Below are 17500 nucleotides of genomic sequence, written 5' to 3'. Positions count from 1 at the left end.
AGCAACAAATAGACAAATATTAACGCTGTCTTTTACGGCCGAGAGAAAGGGAAGAGGAAAGCAGGGAACGGATAGTCGAAAAGAAATTAATATAAATTTTAATTGCCAATACTCACGATGGAATCAGAGGCGCCGGTAGGGCTTGGCCACTTGGTCGGCCACCCGGCAACGGTGGGGCAGCTCCACCACCAGGACGATTCGGTATTGCCGGAGCAGGCCGTGCACTGGCCGGTGCCGGTGGCGGACCACGACCAGCAGGAGCACCTCCCATGGAACCAAGCGATCCCTAAACATGAACGAAGCAAAGATCCAGGCATAAGTTAAACGTCAACTTTCTTCCATAGTCGTAAGTGGATTCGCAACGCACCTGTTGCTGCGGAGCAGCTTTACGGGGACCACCAGGGCTTGGTGGGGATAGTCGCGGGTTGTCGAGACCACTCGACAGCCAATCGTTTTTCACCGGCGGCGGAACAGGTGTCGTAAAGGTAGCCATTGACACATCACCTATCGAGGCACAGAAATGGAAAGAGCGAGAGAGAAAGTTGTGCGGTCAGGCAAAGTTTAAATCTTCAAAAGTACAGCCAACTTACCAATGATGCGCAGTGCTTCCTTACAGGCGTGATACATTCGCAGCATCTCTTCGCGTTTTTGTGCTTCATCAGCGCTTTCCTCCATCATCGAAGCCTGTTCCAATGTTCGGTGTAAAAACAATTAACTGAAGAGCATTCAGAAAAACAGGGTTGCTGTTAGCTCCCCGGTGTATATCATACCTGATCACCGGTAGCATATAGATGGGCTAACAGCTCGCCGTTGATGAAATCCTTGGTATTGTTGATGATAAGCATCATGATGGCCTTCGGGACCATGTCGCGCGTAGTTTTGGTGACAATGCGCATGTAAGACTCCACCAGATTGCGGATCGTCTCGACTTGTCGCTCCAGCTGAGGATCCAACGAACCGGCACTCTGGCCGACCTCGCTGCTTTCCTGTGAACCGTCCAGCACGTAGTAAAAGACAAAATCTCATTATCATACAATAGATACTATCTCATCGCTAGCCGAATGAAGCGGCTTTGTAAGGAAACGCCAACGCCACCGGGGGACGGGGGGAGTGTATTAAAAGGAACTTATTCAAAACAAGCAAATTGTGACACTCGAAACACACACTTGGCAGGAGTCAGAATGTTGGTTCCTTCTCGTGCAATATAATTTCAATGAATATTTCGATCCTTTCGAGTTGCCGATTTTGCAGCCATGTATATACAAAACGGAATCGTCATATTATACGTTAAAACCATTCAAATAGCAAACAGTTTAAGCCTATTTTCGTTTTCTTTAGTAGTTGTGATTTGCTAAATGTACACGTTTCTGTTTACTTTCAAGCGCTTTGGAGTTAGATCAACTTTGGCGGACAAATGGGACGCATAAACGATTCAAAGAAAAACGATGATGAGTAACACAACCCACAAAATTATACATTACTGCGTACATCACCACTTGAGTTATTTGGATTTTCTACCACAGATTGAGATTGTGATAGAGCTTTCTGAAACGAACAAAACATGGGTACGAACAGATAAACAACGTTTGCAACGTTTTGTGCACGTAGAAACTAATAACTCCCCGGATGGTGAAAGGCGTTTGCCTTTCCTTGTTTGGTTAATCTGAAGTATAGAGGTATCAAGTCCACTAGTGAGGAATTATTTAGACTATGGAATCACGGAAATAATTATAGTTTGAAAATGAATGATACAAAACAATGGAATAGAAACATAACTACGGAGGGGGACAGAAGAGTATTCGAATGATTTGCATTTAAAACCAACCTCCGATCCTTCAGTCTGCAGTGCGCATGGATGAGAAAGAGAGAGCAAAGTGTGTGTGGAAAAATAGAAATTCGATCAGAAAAGTGTGTGAAACATTTTAACAACGATGATGCGATGCTTCACAACCGGCCCAAAAAACGAGACAATCGATAGTCATTGATGTCTGGCTAAATAATAACAAAGAACAGAAATACCCGCCATACCTCGTCGCCATTGGCAGGAGCATCTTTCTCGGGATAGACACCGGCTCGCAAGAAAGATGCTTTCCACGAGTCTACATCGTCGGTACTTTCGCAGGACAGTTCCAGTTGTTTGTAGTCCTAAAATTGTTATAAGTTACCAAATTAAGTATAAATAAGTCCAAATTAATTGTAAATAGTAACCATACCTTGTACACATTCCGGCCATCGGGATTGAATAGCGCGAAGGTATGGCGCCGCGACATAAAGCCTTGCTCGATGTCTCGTAGCTTCAGGCCGTCCAGCGGCAGCATAAATTTCTTCTCCTTCTCATCTTCATCCTTGAACCAGGAAATGCTCTCGGACGTTAGCACAAACCAGTAGGGTCGGGAACCACCCTTCATGATACCCAGATTTTGAATGCACATATGACCCTTACGGATCACCTGTGATCCTAGGTTGCGCGTACCCGTCTTGACCGCATTTTCAGTTTTGTTTTGAGCACTGCAATCATACATAAAGCTTAGTAGGCACTCCGATTCGAACTGCTTATTCAGCTGCTTACTTTGCGAAGCCAATGAAATCCTCGTGGTTGGTGTTCATATAGGCCAACTCGTAGTCGATCAGCAACATCATCTGCTCCTTCGATTTCTGTTCGCACTGCCGGATGTGCGTCGTGATGATACGTTCCGTTTCATCGCGCAAGCGTGGATAGCGTGCCATCTACGATAATGTGGTTTTGAAAGGATTTCATCGTGAATCTCTGAGACTTGCGTTTAATACTTTCAGCCTTACCTTATCTGTGCATATTCTAACCACGTTAGACAACTCCTGCACTGTCAGATCGACACACTTAAGGATGGGTTCCTTCAGCTGTGCAATCTGCTTCTTGACGATTGCCTCGAACGCCATGTCCGGTGTGAAGAGACCGACGCGAATACCGTGGATGTTACGAATGGCGAACGAAATCTCACGGCGCAGCTCCTTCTCGTCACATGACATCTTGACAATTTCGAAGCGCAATCGTTCGTGGAAAATTCGATTGATCCTAGCACCACCGGACAGCTCGTTGGTATTAACCAGCGCCGAACCGGAACCTTCAATTGTGCGCTCGAAGTCGGACTGCAGCTGTTGGATCATTCTGTGGAGATAAAAGGGATTCATCAGTTTTAAATACTCATGGAAGAAATGATTCCCGTTTATGCTTTCTGTGCATTATCCACTTACTGCAACATAGCCTTTGTTTTGATGCTCGGATCGTCCGGTCGGAAGTGCTTGAACTGTTCAACATCCTTCTCGAGTGTGAGCAACTGCTTCTGTAGACGATCGCGCAGAGCCGGCAGCGTATCGCGGATATGATTAGTCAGCTGCTGATTGAGCACCTTCTGCAGATAAGGTGTACCCAGTCGGTCGGCCATGTGCCGATAACTCTGGTGGCTAAGGAAAAACTTGCGCTCAGCGGCAAGCGCAGCGTGAATGTCCTTGCGTCCTTCGATATCCTTCTGCGAGCGATTTACGACGCCAATGTAACCACGGCGCAATGGTAGCAGCTTGTTCTCGAGGATGTCCCTCGCATCTGTACCCTCATCCATGAGATCGAGCTTAGTGATAACACCGATCGTTCTCACACCCTGTGCATCGACCTCTTTGGCCAGTTTTAGGGCATCGCTGTTCGCCAAATCGGTGTTGGCCGGGGTGACGGCCAGAATCAGGCATGTTTCCTTGCGGATGAACTGGAAAATCATGCCCTTAATTTGATTCTCAATGTCGGCCGGCTGATCACCGATCGGCACCTTCGTCAGACCGGGCAAATCGATAAGCGTCAGATTGAGTACTGCGGTGAGAGAAACAATTTGAATTTAACATCAGTATCAGTTTCTCCAAACGCCCATTCGCTCGTCTCTGCGGCCACTTACCATGAGGTGAGTACACCCGTAGGTTAATAGGTATGTTCGAGATGCCCTTGTTGCTGCCGGTAACGCGATCCGTTTCAGCCTCAATTTCGCCCCGAATTTCATCAAAGTTTGTATACTTTTTTCCCTTCTGATGCAGGAACTCACCGAATTCTGTAAATGGGGATACAAAACCAAGCGTAATGGTAAATGCTTACTGAATTCCATCATCCAGCTGACAATTTACGTACCGACAGTTCCATTGATAAGCTGCAGAATCAAAGGTCTACGAGTAACGATACCGGAGCCACGAGGCAGGAAGTCTCTGTAAAGTACGTTGCAAAAGAAGACATTAGTTGCGAAATTGGATAACAAAAACGGTTTCAAAAATAATGTATACGCTGCAATCTAGGATTGGTTTATGTTTCGATATTAGGATAATTTAAGCTTATATTGGATTTCCCAATGGAATTTCCCATTCCATTCAAATAAACTCCGATACATCCATGTCAATGCTTGGCCCGACGAGCAAGTAGAAACGCTATGTGATGTCAGTGCAGGCCTGCTGTGCATTCGTTTATCACTTTGCAGATAACGTGTGACTTCCGAGCCGGAAGTAACGCGAAGCATCGACGAGATGAGAAAATTAAATTCAATCGTGCACCACCATGTTCTGTGCACGTAAAATCCACCAAACTCATCCGTCGCAAGCAGCTCAATCATAGTAGCGGACGGCATCGACATTGCCGTGCAAACATGTGCACTTCATCCTAAAAATGGCATGTCGTCCTTCAAGGTGAAATGCAGCGTGTAATAATATCGCAAAAGAAAAGGCCCCAGCGGTCGGGAGAGTAAGCAAGAAGGAGTTTCTGCTCCTTTTTCTATTCCCAAGAACCCAGCATAACTGTCACCATCGTTATCGTCGTTATTATGTAATTTTTCCTCCTGCGCTACCAAGCCAACAAGGACGAAGGCGGAAGTGAGCGTAATACACATGCTTCTCTTGGCAGTGTGTGCGCTTGTGCCTCTCTCTGCGGTACGGAGCGGAAACAACATTCGAAACATTAGTGACCAATGATGGTTAGATTGTTTTTAGATACACTATGCCATATAAACTGAAATTCTGACAAAATTAATGGAGCAAGACGGAACAAAATTGTCGGGTTCGAAGTTCTTTGCATTTTGCATGCATGGAACCCATCGAAGTTCACGTTCTTGTGGACAGGAGAGACATAGGATCCTAGTCCAGAAGGAACAATTTGCAGGATCGAACATAGCAAAGCAAAAATGATACTTGAGAATTGTTCGATGCAAGCTCAACCTCCGTGTGATAACGACAAGCATGTTGACGGATCATTCGAGGTGGGCGCTGCTCCCCTGACCATTGCATATTATCGGGGTGACTTGTCACCGAATTACGCTTTCGAAATTGTGAAACAAACCCGAGGGCGGCAGGTGAGCACGATGGAGAGGGAGCCGAGGGAATCGTCCCGATAAAAGTCGACTGGTGCTCCTCTATTATCGATTATTTTTCGGCTGATGATAGCATTGACACCGCGCCTGGCCTGGCCTGGCCTGATCGCGCGCTCTTTCTCGCGCCACTCGGGGTGCTCTCGTTCGCTCCCATTTTCTAACAATGAGCCCCCCTTCTCCCCTTTTCTCTCACTCTCTAGCGCCGCTCTCGCTCTTACTCATGTCGCTATCTAGCCCACCCCCTTTTATGCCGTGCCGTGGAATCTGCTTACTCCCGCTAACTCTCGCTGTATGTTTGTTCAACTCCACGCTGCTGATCCTTACCACGGCTAGCTGCCAGGCAAGCAATGGGCAAGAAACAACAGACTTCAACAAAGGTCGGTGGGGCGGAATGCATGAATCATTACACCTCGGCCCCACCTCATCATTGCTCCTCTTTTCGTGATGGCATCCACCGTTACGCTTGTTTTCTTCAAGACAACGCGATTGACAGTTCCGTCCGCAAACGACAGGCGCAGACGGAGAGAAAAACGCTAATCCTAGCTCTCGCATCCTCTCGCGGAGGATGGAGAGGGAGGGCAAAAAGGACTAGAACAAGGAACTCAGAACGTAATCCCCGTATACCACAGAGATGGTTGGATAAGATTCTTCGCGGTCTTGGTATATAGTGATGAGTAATGGTAAAATCCGCTCCAGCCCCTGTGTCGTCACACGGAACTAACCTTCCGACGAAGTTTTCCAGCACAGACGACTTTCCTGCGGATTGGCCACCGACCACGGCAATCTGTGGCAGGTCCAGCTGCATATGCACACCCATCTGGGTGAACGCATCCTGCAGCTTGTTCACAATCGGAATTAGCGACTCCATGGTGGCGGCTGATCTCTACACTTGTTCCGTCCGTTGATCTGGTGTTTTCTGGCTCGCCCTGAATCACTCGGACCGTTTCGCGCTTCGGCCGTGTCTCTCGCAGCCGTCGATGCGTGTGGTGGTGGTTCCCCCTTTTACGCGATTCGTCCGGGATCAATCAATTTTGTCTCGTACACTTCAGCGGCAGCATCACCACTCGCCACGACCGTGGAGAAGATTTCGGGAAGAGACGAAAAACACTACCAACTATATCCGTCCGTTCTTCCCACACACACGCACAAACACACGCACGCACGCACGCAAGAACACACGCAATCTGTATTTTTCCCTTGGCCTGCCGTGGGTCTGCGGGTCTTGGGGTTTTGCTTTGGGGAACGATGCCTTGACGCACGCACGCACGCACTCAAGACTACTTGCTGGCTATCGGCACTTCCGTTCTCGGTTGCTCTTGTAATATCTGGTTGGGCTTGGACTTCACTTTGAACCGTGGCCGAACGGGTGAAGTCCTCTACATCATTGCACGGATGCAGACGACGACGACGGCACACACGGAGCTGGACGAGCAGGATTATCGGAAGAAAAATTTAACTTTTTCCTCTGCTGGCTGCTGCGATCGATTGCGCACAAAAAAACGCACACTGACGTTACGATATTCCCTCTCTCTTCGCTACGCTCTTTTTGGGTCGTTTTCTCTCTCTTTCTGCTACGCGGACCTGTCAATCGGAGGGGGCGAAACGGGCGAAAAATGCCCGTTCTGTTCTTGAAATCAACGGCAACCCACCAGCCTTTTAAGTAATTTTATGCTATTTTATCCTTGTAATATCCTTGAGTTCGACAAGATAGTGCTTCTATATTAGCAGGATTACTGTAATCATGTTGCAACAGCAAGGAAAACACATTCTACAGTGTGATAAAAGGACATTCAATGGTGCGTTTCATGCGCTGGATTTTGTATAATGATAATTTTCAGTAGAGTGAATTCAGAGTAGAGAATTCAGAAGAAGAAATACACAGAAACAGTATTCTTTGTTGAAAAAGCACTCCGCCCGGCAAAGTGGGCCTATTTTTCGCCCCACCAGTGCTTGACAGTTCCGGAGTGTTGCAAAAAGAAGAGAAAAATACGGCTGCTTGTTGTTTCCTTGTTGTTTCCTGTACGGCAAAAATAAGTGCGTTGCGAAAACCCTTGCTCATTCAATTGTTCGGCGCTTCGCGATTCCCTAGATAACACCCGCGACCCCCGTTTCCCCGATCCCGCCAAGCAGGCACGGCAGAGTCATGGCCAACGAGCTGGACCATTGGATAGAGATCGCCAAGGAGTGCAAGTACCTGCCGGAAAATGATCTCAAGAAGCTGTGCGATATCGTGTGCGAGCTGCTGATGGAAGAATCGAACGTACACCCCGTCAGCACGCCCGTTACCGTGTGTGGCGATATTCACGGTCAGGTACGGTTCCCCGTGTGCTAAGCACGAATTTATATTTAGATGAATCACCGGCGCACGAACTCACGCACCGGGCGTGCTGATAAGACCAGCATTTGTCCTAATCTCGGCGATGCCACCTCCACTGCGTCTAGTGTCGCGATTATTCGGCATTTTAATAGTAAAGATGTTCTTTGTTTGCGTTTAGTTTTACGATCTAGAAGAACTGTTCCGCACCGGTGGCCATGTACCGGACACGAACTATATCTTCATGGGTGATTTTGTCGATCGCGGGTACTATAGTTTGGAGACGCTCACACGATTACTAACACTGAAGGTACTGTTACTTGCCGATCTTCTCCGTTGTTATGGACCAGTGGGTTAATATGATTCATTGCCTTCCTTCCAGGCACGTTATCCGGACAGAATCACGCTGCTGCGAGGCAATCACGAATCGCGCCAGATCACCAAAGTGTACGGGTTCTATGACGAATGCTATACCAAGTACGGTAATGCCAGCCCCTGGAAGTATTGCTGCCGAGTGTTTGATTTGCTCACGATTGCCGCGGTAACTTGATTAACGTTGGATATCCTGGAATTTGATCGATCATGAAAATCATTAATCATTGTACCCTCTCTACTCGTAGCTTATCGATGAACGTGTGCTTTGCGTTCACGGTGGACTTAGTCCAGAGATTAAAACGCTTGACCAGATACGGACGATCAATCGCGATCAGGAGATACCGCACAAAGGAGCGTTCTGTGATTTGGTGTGGTCCGATCCGGATGACATCGATACTTGGGCGGAGAGTCCGCGGGGTGCTGGATGGCTGTTCGGAGTGCTGGTAACGATGGACTTTGTGGAAATCAACGCACTGAACATGATCTGCAGGGCGCATCAGCTCGTGCACGAGGGTATCAACTATCAGTTTTCCAACAAACTCGTGACAGTCTGGTCGGCTCCGAACTATTGCTATCGCTGTGGCAATGTCGCCTCGATACTGTCCTTTACCAATCCGGACAATTCGGAGGTGAAAATCTTCAAAGCCGTCCCGAACGAGGAACGAGTCATACCGAGCCAGCGTATCACGCCTTACTTCCTGTAGGCTGCTCCTAGTCGCCTTAGCTATCCATATCGTGCCCTCTTTTTTATAAGTTTAAACTGACAGTTTCGTGTGGTCTACGTTGCCGCTGTTGACTGTTGTCTTATACACTGTATGTTGCGCAATAAAGGGACACTGAAACGAACGAACGGGAACGGCGGGAAGCTTTGTGATGTATCCGTATCCATCGCAGTGCAGAAGAACTCTTCGTCAGTCGTAGATTGTTTATTGTTTACACCATCATGTAAAGGATTGCATGCGGTTGCTTAATGTATAATTACAACTTTAGGACTGAGGTAATCGGTGCGGGACGGCGAAAGCTTATTTGAAGCGCTTCTGCTGCCTTAACCGGTAGATATCGTTCGCTGGCGGAGCAGGCGTAACCCCTTCGTCGTCACTGTCGTCACCTCCCGGTGCCATGCGGCGTCGCTTCAGTCCGCCCTCGCCCGCAAAAGCACTGTCGTCTACGATCCAATGAACGGATTTGGCTAGCTCAAACAATCGCGATTCGGCCGAAGAATCGCTGGGCGGAGGTGGGACTGTAAAAAAATGAAAAAACGTCACATCCGTTACACACGAGCGCTCGAATCGATTAAATGGACGTATGCGGTCCACCATTTTACGCCTACCTTCTGGAAGCTGAATTCGATTGAACACCTCGATCAGCTTATCCACCGCTACGAACGGTCCCTGGAAGCTGACGGGCGGAGGCAGTATAGCGCACAGGGCCGCCAGTGCCGCTGGCTGGGGAAATGCACCACCCGGCAACGGATGCTCCCCGGGGAAGGCATTCGGTTTCGGTTTGTACGGTATCATTTGGCTGAAGTCGGGTCTGGCCAGCTGTGCCGGCTGCTCAGCCGGTTCCGGAGCAGGGGGTGCCGCCATCTTCATGCCTGTTAAACTTAGCGTTCCCTGCGATTCGCTGTACCCGATCGATTTTAGTTCTGACGCGGAGCACGGATAAAGGTCCAGAAATTTGTATCGATCCACCAGCTGGGCCGTTTCCTTTCCCTCGAATTCTTTCAGCTTCTCCAGGACGGCACTGCGGCGTCGCTCGACCTTCACAATACTCGAGAGATCTCCAATGTTGGACTCAAACTCCAGGAACCGGTTCCACACTTCCACCGAAAGCTGCGGAGTGAGGCCACCCGACGAAAGCACCCGTTCGAACAGTACACGCGTATTGTTGTCCTCTGGTGGCGATAAGAGAACACATAAACCATTAGGTACTGCCCGCTAAGGAAACCCCAAACTGCTTTCACCGCTGTACCGTTTAAATGCGACAAATAGTCTATGTAGCACATCACGTACTCGGGGCTGCCACCGAAACGTTTCAGTCCGAGCTCGAATATCCGAAAAGCAATGTCCTTGTCCTTGCTGCAATAGTATTCCATCAGTGCGGCGGCCACAAACACGTGATACGTGGAGCGCACATCTTCTCGAGCCTTTTTGAAAACAGCACGCGCCGACTTAATGCCCTCTGCACGCCTTGCAAACTTCATATACTGAATGTATGCCTACAAGGGTAAGATACGTACGCATTTATGAAGTACTAATGGTACCAGCAGGACACTACCACCAATATCTTACCAGTGTTGGATCAATATCATTGATCGCGAGAAACTTGTTATACATCTGATGTACCTTATCGTACTTCAGCCGTCCCTCCTCAAAGTCGGCATACGCAAAATACAGTAGAGCGTTCCGGCTCAAAACCGAATTGATTGCCCGCTCGAGAATGTTGGCCGCTTCATCGCTGAACACTTTTGCTGCATTCAGATCCTAGCAACCGGAAAGGAAAGTATGAATTAAAAGACAGCTCGTTTTGAAGGAGCGCTTACATCTTACCCCCTTTTCCGCAAGCAATTTCGAGCTCTGATCTAAATACTGTGCTGCCTGATGCCACACGGCCGGATGGTGAGTGAGCACCAGCAGACACTGTTCGATGGCGAACATTACACGACGAGTGACAAGCGCATTGTCTTCGCTACGTAACGGGTTCGACTTCTCAAATGCAATGTACTTTTTCCACAGTTCAACCTACGAGATCAGACGAGATCAAATAATTCCCTGTTCAATTAACACAGCTGCGATGGTGCGTTGTATTGTGTGCACGTTTACCTGCTTGACTTCCTCCTTGGTGACAGTCGGTGGTACTGCCGGTAGATTGCGATTCAAGCCCTTAGTAACAATCTCCAGTTCCTTTGCGACACGCCTCGCATTCATGTAGTCTCTCGAGCGCTCCAGATTCATCTTCTCCGATATGATGGGATTGATGTTGTGCTCGAAAGCAATATATTCTTTCCAAAGATGCTCGATACCGATGATGGGCGTAATGACGGCACGCTGATACACCTTCCGTACGGCAGTAATCTTTTGGTTTTCCGCGTAGCTTCCGACCGCCTCGACGCTCTTCAGAAATGCAATGTAATCCGTCCAGATGGAAAACGAATGAAGATCCATACCAATCTTTTCCAGGGCAAAATCGTACGCTTGGGCCATCTTTTCTCTGCAAACGGGAGAGAATCGGTTACACTTCCAGTAGAATCTAGAGTAAACCAAAGAAGTGAACACTCACTTATGGGTGCTTAGTCCGGCTTTCGTTTCCTTCACGTAGGTCAGGTACAGTTTCCATAGATCGATGTTTAAAATTTTCACCAGGCACCGCTGAAACAGTTTCTCTACGCGCTCATAGTTCCGGTACTTCATCTCCTGCTCGATGTACACCTTCCAGTACCGAGCAGTAGTTGGGAACACGCTTACCAAGGATTCGTAAAGCGAACGTACCTGGAAGCGAGAAGCGGAATGATTGAAGCTGGTAATGCAACGGCACCGGGTGGCGCTCTTTATCATACCTCGTTAACATGCCGGCTCTGGCCTTCGCGAACAAGCAAGGACCATGATTCAACATCATACGGTCGCACCTCCACGGTCTGTTGTGCCCTCACCAGTCTTTCGTGGCCCCATTCCTGTAAGAGTTTAGCAAGAAATTAATATAAAACTGGAACCGATCATATCCGGCATCTTTGGCTACAGCAAACACTCACGATATCAAACTTTAGTTGATCCTTCAGCTGCTGTGTCATCTTGAGGCTCGTCCTTCAGCCGCCGGTAAACCTTGCTCGACGTGTAGCGCAAACCGGTCGGAATACACGATGCGCCGGAAACGCCGTAGGGGGAATTTATTTAAAAAAGCAACAACGAAACTCTGCGAAAAATCCAAGCTGTGTCAAATAACCAGCATAATTCATTCCCAACAAAATGCCTCACGATTCGGATGGGTCTGAAGGATTTAGAATCCTTTTTTGTGCTTGTCTTTCAGGTTTCTTGCACTTTCCGTGTGTCAACTGATGCTCATGTACTCTTATCACCTTTATCTATATCGCCAAATTCATGAAAATTGTTCAAAAGTTAAAAATTTCTCTCTTTTAACAGCGAAACTCGGGTTTCTAACCTCAAAACCAAAACAACGGCACAGGGGTGTAGTCCCCTTTTTGGCTTCTTGTCGCTTTTCAAAAAAATTGAGCTACTTGGATTTTTGTTTGCTCAGTTGGCTCATTCATGTTTGGAGGAGTTTAAAATTTGTTTGTTTTTGTATAGTTTCAGCAATAAACCAAGCATTTTCCAGCATTAACAGACGGTGAGAGTGTTAGAACGTTGGGCACTATCGAGGCACGACCTAGAGCATCATATATCGTCAATACTTGTTTCAGGATTTTTACTTATCGGCGATCGAAGTCCTAAGAAGACTTTACGGACTGGGTCGTCGGCTCCCATTCTCATGGCTTGCTCAGCCCACCGAAGCCGGGCGAGTCTCAAGCGCTGCGCCTCAATGTCGCGCCATCGCCATACAACGCATTGGTTCGTTGCGCGTGCTTGTCCTTATAATACCCTTCCATTGTTTACCCACCACTCATTGGCGACACCCAATGAATGAACTGAGATAAATTTGGGAACCTGAGGTAAACGTGACTCATCAATCAAATCCCGAATAGGGATTACACGAGAGACGGCAAATAGATAAGGCAAAGTAACTTTACTATGGCTTACGCTGCGGTCCCTTATCGGTAAACTGATGCTTGCCGCCCCAAACATGCCTTCCTCGTGGTTAGATTTTGAACCTTACCGCCAGTATTTACGTTACTGTGCGACCGGTTACAGGCACATGCTCGTTGCTGGAAGGGTTCGGAATGATAAACCTACCATACCGTTTCGCGTATCAAAATCAGTATATTGCAGCGTTAGCAGGTAGATAGTGTAATGATGGAATGCGTAGCATGACTTTCTAATTGTATCCTTCCTGATAAATCGAGTTATTGAAGTTACAATCAAGTGCAGAGTGTCGGGCTAAATGTGTCGCTGAAAATTAAATCCTTCCGTTGTTGCAGCATGCTATTGCGCTCTGTCGTCCGGGATGGTGTTCGGGTGGTCTGCCCCAGCCGGTCCTCAATTAGTTGACGAGGGACAGGGGCTCGTCGAGTTGGACAACGATGAATTCTCCTGGGTCATAGGCTTCATGCCGCTCGGTGGTGCCCTAATTGCCATACCTTGTGGAATTATGCTTAAATCGATTGGACGAAAAAACACGATCTTATTCTTCGTTATTCCGCTTCTAATCGGTCAGTTCAACAGCATTCGCAAGTCCATGCAATCTCTTGGGATCATTTCACGTAGCTGCTGATTGCTTTTCTTCGCAGGTTGGGTATTAATAACGTGGGCCCAGAATGTGGCAATGTTGTACATCGGCAGACTGTGCCAAGGTTTGGCAGTCGGTGCATATACCATGGCCGTACCAATCTACATTGGCGAGATAGCGGATCAAAAGATTCGTGGTACAATAGGAAGCTTCTTCCAACTCATGCTTAACTTGGGCATGCTCATATCGTTCAGTGTATCTACCGCAGTGAACGTGTTTCAGCTCAATATTATATCGGCCTCCACCGTTCTACTGTTTGGCCCACTGTTTATCTTCATGCCTGAAACGCCATCCCATTTGGTAAGACGATTTGAACGATAGATTTTGTTTTAGACTAATATCACGATGGTGATATTTTTTCACAGCTTAAACAAGGTCACAGAAGCAAGGCTATCGAGGTGCTAAAGTGGCTTCAGGGTCCGAAAAGTAACGCAGTCACTGAGATAGATTTGCTGCAGACCCAGCAGGATGCTTTACTGAATGCACCAAAAAGATCTCTCCGTCTGTCGCTCCTTCAACCCGGCACTACCAGCGCCCTACTGGCCATGATTGGTTTGGTCACGTTCCTGCAAATGTCGGGCATAAACGCTGTTCTATTCTACGCGACCGATATCTTTATGGTATGATACTCTCTCGGTGCATCGTCTAGCTCAAGCCTTTAATCGCGTCATCTTTCCTCAGTAGAACGCCTCGGATTCCTTGAACCATGGAGTAGCCACCATCATCGTTGGAGCAATGCAGTTGTTTGGGACGTTGATTGCATCCTTGGCCGTAGACCGCGTAGGGCGCCGGTGGTTGTTGATGATTTCGGCCGTAGTGATGTGTGCCTCACATGTTACCCTGGGCGTCTACTTTCATCTACTGCATAGCAGTCCGACTCAAGTGGAAAACCTCGAATGGTTACCAGTGCTGGCGCTGTCCATGTTTGTGACCATGTTCTCTATTGGATTTGGTCCTGTCCCGTGGATCATCATTGGTGAGATATTCGCTGTCGATGTGAAAGATTTTGCTAGTTCTCTTGCGATTTTTACTAGTAATGCATTGTCTTTCATGCTCACGAAAACCTTTAATCCTTTGCGCGATGGACTTGGTGAAGCTGGAACATTCTGGCTATTCGCGGGTTTCTGCGCCGCAGGAGCGCTCTTTGTATTTTTGTTTGTGCCCGAAACGAAAGGTAAATCCTTCGATCAAATACAGAGCAGGTTGAGCAGCACTAAGCTGTATTTCCGCAGCAATAAATAAAATGTACCGTGCGTTGAAGTTGTTGTTCGTGGAAAATGAGATTTGGAAGAGCGAGCACCGTTGGTAAGATTCCACCGTTGATATAATATTTAAATTTGTAAAAAACAGCCGAAAAAACTCTTATCACGTTTTATGGGTGTTTAGCTTGGCAGCACTGGAAGTACGTGACGTTCACTGCAAAACATTAAAGACACCAAAACAAGGCGATCCAGCAAAAATGGTGCTGAAAAAAGTGGTAGGACAAAGTAAGTTTAAACATTTATCGATGAATCATTTGGTTCACATACTTTTCCCATCTATAAAATACCTTCCTGGATCGGTCGCGGGAAAAAGGAAAACGCCCATTCGATGACGCGGAAAGATTTTCGGTGGTGAATCAGTGCGTGTTGATAATCTACGATCGTTCCGTAGTGCTCGCCGAATGACTCATTCTCAATGGAGCTGAACTCTGGACAAATGTTATATGGTTTTCAAATTGTGTTTTACTGATCTATTGATAGAAATTCTGAACGAGGTCGTCCGCAGTAACGAGAAAGCGGAATGGCGTGTCTTGATCGTCGACAAGCTGGCGATGCGTATAGTTTCGGCATGCACCAAGATGCACGAAATCAGTGCGGAGGGTATCACTCGTAAGTGAATCTATGCGTTAACGTTATCCATGGTTTTTATTCATAATTTTCTTGTATATCTTGATGCTCCTGCAGTGGTGGAAGACATCAACAAGAAGCGTGAACCGCTGCCATCGATTGAAGCAGTTTATCTGATCACGCCCTCTGAAGACTCGATCCGCCGTTTAATGCGGGACTTTGAAAAACCCTCGAAGCCCACATATAAAGCCGCCCATGTGTTCTTTACGGAAGGCAAGTATTTGTATTGCTCTTTAGATGAAAAGCCACCCAATTCGTATCGAATGTATCTGAATCGTTAAAACTGTACTGTATCCAACCGTTAGCGGTTCCTGATGAATTGTTTGATATCCTGAGCAAGGGTCCCGTGGTCAAGTTTATGAAAGCTTGTAAAGAGTTGAATCTAGCTTTCATTGCCTATGAATCACAGGTGAATATTGTTCTTTTTTATTCAACTCGGCTCCAAGCGCGAATTGGCAAAATTAAAATACGGGATGATAGTTTAGCCGGTGGAGGTGTCGCCAATTGCAACCATTGAGCAATAGTTATAATGTGACTAACATACTGTCCGTTGTTAAAAAACCATTCATCCTTTTAACACCCACTCGTATAATAATTTCATGCTTTCATAATATTTTTTCTCATTAAACATATCAAACATGCAGCATAATGGCTTTCCAGTTTGATCGGAGGAACTGATTGACGGTATAAAGGATGCTTATTAATAACTATTCGTTTTTGTTTTGTGGCTTACGACGTAATCTTTTCTGTTCTTTTTATACTATTCATATTATCTTTTTCTTTATATTTGTTTGTCGTAAAAAAAGACATCTTAATGTTCCAACGGTTTATAAACTGTTGTTGTACGTTTCTGCTACTTTAACGTATCGTATTTCCTCAGGTCTTTACACTAGACTCGCCGGATACTTTCCGGTATGCTTACTCACCAGCGCGCGCACCGGAACGTAGTGGCCACATGGAACGTATCGCCGAACAGATCGCGACTCTGTGTGCTAATTTGGGTGAATATCCTTCCATTCGATACCGTAGGTAAGAAGAAACAATCTTTTGATCATTAGAGAGCATACCGTTATTTCTGGGGTTCATTTCCTTATGCCTTCGTAGCGAATGGGACGGTAACGTGGAGCTGGCCCAGATGATACAGCGGAAACTGGACGTTTACAAGGCCGAAGAGCCAACGATGGGTGAAGGTCCAGAGAAAGCCCGTTCTCAACTTCTCATCCTCGATCGAGGTTTCGATTGTGTTTCACCGCTCTTGCACGAGCTAACGTTGCAGGCGATGGCCTATGATCTGCTGCCGATTGTCAATGATGTATACAAGTTCAGTCCTTCCAAGACTGCGGCTGAAAAGGAGGTACTGCTAGACGAAAATGATGAACTATGGGTCACTCTGCGCCACCAGCATATTGCTGAGGTGCTGAAAAGCGTAAGGGGATACCTCAAATCGATCACCGAATCAAAGAAAATGCGGCAGAGTGAACAGCAGTCGATGAAGGATCTGTCTCAGATGATCAAAACAATGCCTCAGTACCAGAAGCAACTGTCGATGTATTCGACCCATCTGAATCTGGCGGAGGACTGCATGACTTCATATAATAAACACGTGGATAAGTTGTATCCTGTCGAGCAAGACTTGGCCATGGGAACCGATACCGAGGGCGAAAGGATCAGAGATCATATGCGCAATATATCACCGATCCTTCTCGATCAAAGTGTATCAAACTATGATAAAGTGCGAATCATGGCACTCTACGTGATGATCAAAAATGGTATCTCGGAGGAGAATCTTACAAAATTGCTCAAACATTCTCAGATCGATCAAAAGGAACGTGAAATGATTCACAATTTGACCCACTTGGGTATCAATGTCCTCACAGATGTAAGCTTATCGTTACAGTATTTCCTATTTGTTGCTAATTTAGTTGCATAAATCTGAAATCAATTTTATCTCGTAGGACAATCACAATACCTACACTGTACCGAGAAAGGAACGAGAAAATACATACCAGTCACGCTGGACTCCGGTCATCAAGGATATTATGGAGGATGCAATCGACAATAAGCTAGATGAACGTCATTTCCCCTTCCTCGGAGGCAGAAAGATGATCGCAGGACATGCACCAACAGGGTAATTAATTAGACAGGATCGACTTGCG

The 17500-nt window shown here is 46.9% G+C and overlaps 5 protein-coding genes across 12 annotated transcripts in view; 3 read left to right on the top strand and 2 right to left on the bottom strand.

Moving 5' to 3' along the window:
- LOC125950342 (dynamin) overlaps positions 1-6870 on the bottom strand; it is a 12814-nt gene extending 5944 nt beyond the window's left edge. For 3 of the 7 annotated variants that reach the window (XM_049678253.1, XM_049678258.1, XM_049678260.1), the window contains exons 1-14: positions 6092-6870; positions 4148-4221; positions 3921-4070; positions 3232-3838; positions 2800-3145; positions 2570-2727; positions 2214-2508; positions 2029-2145; positions 1826-1840; positions 1489-1545; positions 771-986; positions 591-684; positions 368-504; positions 117-286 (exon numbers count right to left, since the gene is read on the bottom strand). In XM_049678253.1, coding sequence (XP_049534210.1) covers positions 117-286; positions 368-504; positions 591-684; positions 771-986; positions 1489-1545; positions 1826-1840; positions 2029-2145; positions 2214-2508; positions 2570-2727; positions 2800-3145; positions 3232-3838; positions 3921-4070; positions 4148-4221; positions 6092-6237 — 2582 coding nt within the window. In that variant the 5' untranslated portion in view covers positions 6238-6870. Of the gene's footprint in view, positions 1-116; positions 287-367; positions 505-590; positions 685-770; positions 1000-1488; positions 1546-1825; positions 1841-2028; positions 2146-2213; positions 2509-2569; positions 2728-2799; positions 3146-3231; positions 3839-3920; positions 4071-4147; positions 4222-6091 lie in introns of all 7 variants that reach the window. The other 4 variants (XM_049678256.1, XM_049678255.1, XM_049678254.1 and 1 more) reach the window with 4 other exon arrangements.
- A 464-nt stretch (positions 6871-7334) lies between these two features.
- On the top strand, positions 7335-8923 carry LOC125950370 (serine/threonine-protein phosphatase 6 catalytic subunit). The gene is made up of 4 exons (XM_049678308.1): positions 7335-7680; positions 7865-7993; positions 8066-8224; positions 8304-8923. Exons 1-4 carry the CDS (start codon positions 7513-7515, stop codon positions 8760-8762), a joined length of 915 nt encoding a protein of 304 aa, XP_049534265.1. The 5' UTR covers positions 7335-7512; the 3' UTR covers positions 8763-8923.
- A 46-nt stretch (positions 8924-8969) lies between these two features.
- Positions 8970-12205, bottom strand: LOC125950344 (protein suppressor of forked). Its single transcript, XM_049678264.1, has 9 exons — positions 11807-12205; positions 11615-11728; positions 11338-11546; positions 10881-11268; positions 10608-10799; positions 10350-10541; positions 10030-10276; positions 9389-9952; positions 8970-9298 (listed from the first exon to the last, which is right to left on the bottom strand). The coding sequence occupies exons 1-9, from the start codon at positions 11843-11845 to the stop codon at positions 9081-9083; spliced, it is 2163 nt and encodes a 720-aa protein (XP_049534221.1). The 5' UTR covers positions 11846-12205; the 3' UTR covers positions 8970-9080.
- Positions 12206-13491: 1286 nt separating this feature from the next.
- LOC125951522 (facilitated trehalose transporter Tret1-like) lies at positions 13492-14697 on the top strand. Its single transcript, XM_049680407.1, has 3 exons — positions 13492-13755; positions 13821-14075; positions 14140-14697. Exons 1-3 carry the CDS (start codon positions 13492-13494, stop codon positions 14695-14697), a joined length of 1077 nt encoding a protein of 358 aa, XP_049536364.1.
- A 189-nt stretch (positions 14698-14886) lies between these two features.
- LOC125950349 (protein ROP-like) overlaps positions 14887-17500 on the top strand; it is a 3164-nt gene continuing 550 nt past the window's right edge. The window contains exons 1-7 of one of the 2 annotated variants that reach the window (XM_049678270.1): positions 14887-14942; positions 15198-15326; positions 15402-15557; positions 15650-15753; positions 16225-16373; positions 16449-17223; positions 17300-17472. In XM_049678270.1, coding sequence (XP_049534227.1) covers positions 14915-14942; positions 15198-15326; positions 15402-15557; positions 15650-15753; positions 16225-16373; positions 16449-17223; positions 17300-17472 — 1514 coding nt within the window. In that variant the 5' untranslated portion in view covers positions 14887-14914. The other variant, XM_049678271.1, reaches the window with a different exon arrangement.

The sequence above is a fragment of the Anopheles darlingi genome, chromosome 2, assembly GCF_943734745.1.
Source record: "Anopheles darlingi chromosome 2, idAnoDarlMG_H_01, whole genome shotgun sequence".
Taxonomy (NCBI): domain Eukaryota; kingdom Metazoa; phylum Arthropoda; class Insecta; order Diptera; family Culicidae; genus Anopheles; species Anopheles darlingi.
The sequence above is the reverse complement of the archived record's forward strand: the minus strand, read 5'-3'. Positions and strand labels throughout refer to the sequence as shown.

Bases quoted from the DNA above. Each gene is read 5' to 3' on its own strand.
- LOC125951522 (XM_049680407.1), top strand. From the start codon at position 13,492: ATGTTGTACATCGGCAGACTGTGCCAAGGTTTGGCAGTCGGTGCATAT. The intron at 13,756-13,820 runs GTAAGACGATTT...ATTTTTTCACAG, and splicing joins CTGAAACGCCATCCCATTTG to CTTAAACAAGGTCACAGAAG. The intron at 14,076-14,139 runs GTATGATACTCT...TTTCCTCAGTAG, and splicing joins ACGCGACCGATATCTTTATG to AACGCCTCGGATTCCTTGAA.
- LOC125950370 (XM_049678308.1), top strand. From the start codon at position 7,513: ATGGCCAACGAGCTGGACCATTGGATAGAGATCGCCAAGGAGTGCAAG. The intron at 7,681-7,864 runs GTACGGTTCCCC...GTTTGCGTTTAG, and splicing joins GTGGCGATATTCACGGTCAG to TTTTACGATCTAGAAGAACT. The intron at 7,994-8,065 runs GTACTGTTACTT...CCTTCCTTCCAG, and splicing joins CACGATTACTAACACTGAAG to GCACGTTATCCGGACAGAAT.
- LOC125950344 (XM_049678264.1), bottom strand. From the start codon at position 11,845: ATGACACAGCAGCTGAAGGATCAACTAAAGTTTGATATC. The intron at 11,547-11,614 runs GTATGATAAAGA...TCTCGCTTCCAG, and splicing joins AGAGCCGGCATGTTAACGAG to GTACGTTCGCTTTACGAATC. The intron at 11,269-11,337 runs GTGAGTGTTCAC...TCCCGTTTGCAG, and splicing joins GCCGGACTAAGCACCCATAA to AGAAAAGATGGCCCAAGCGT.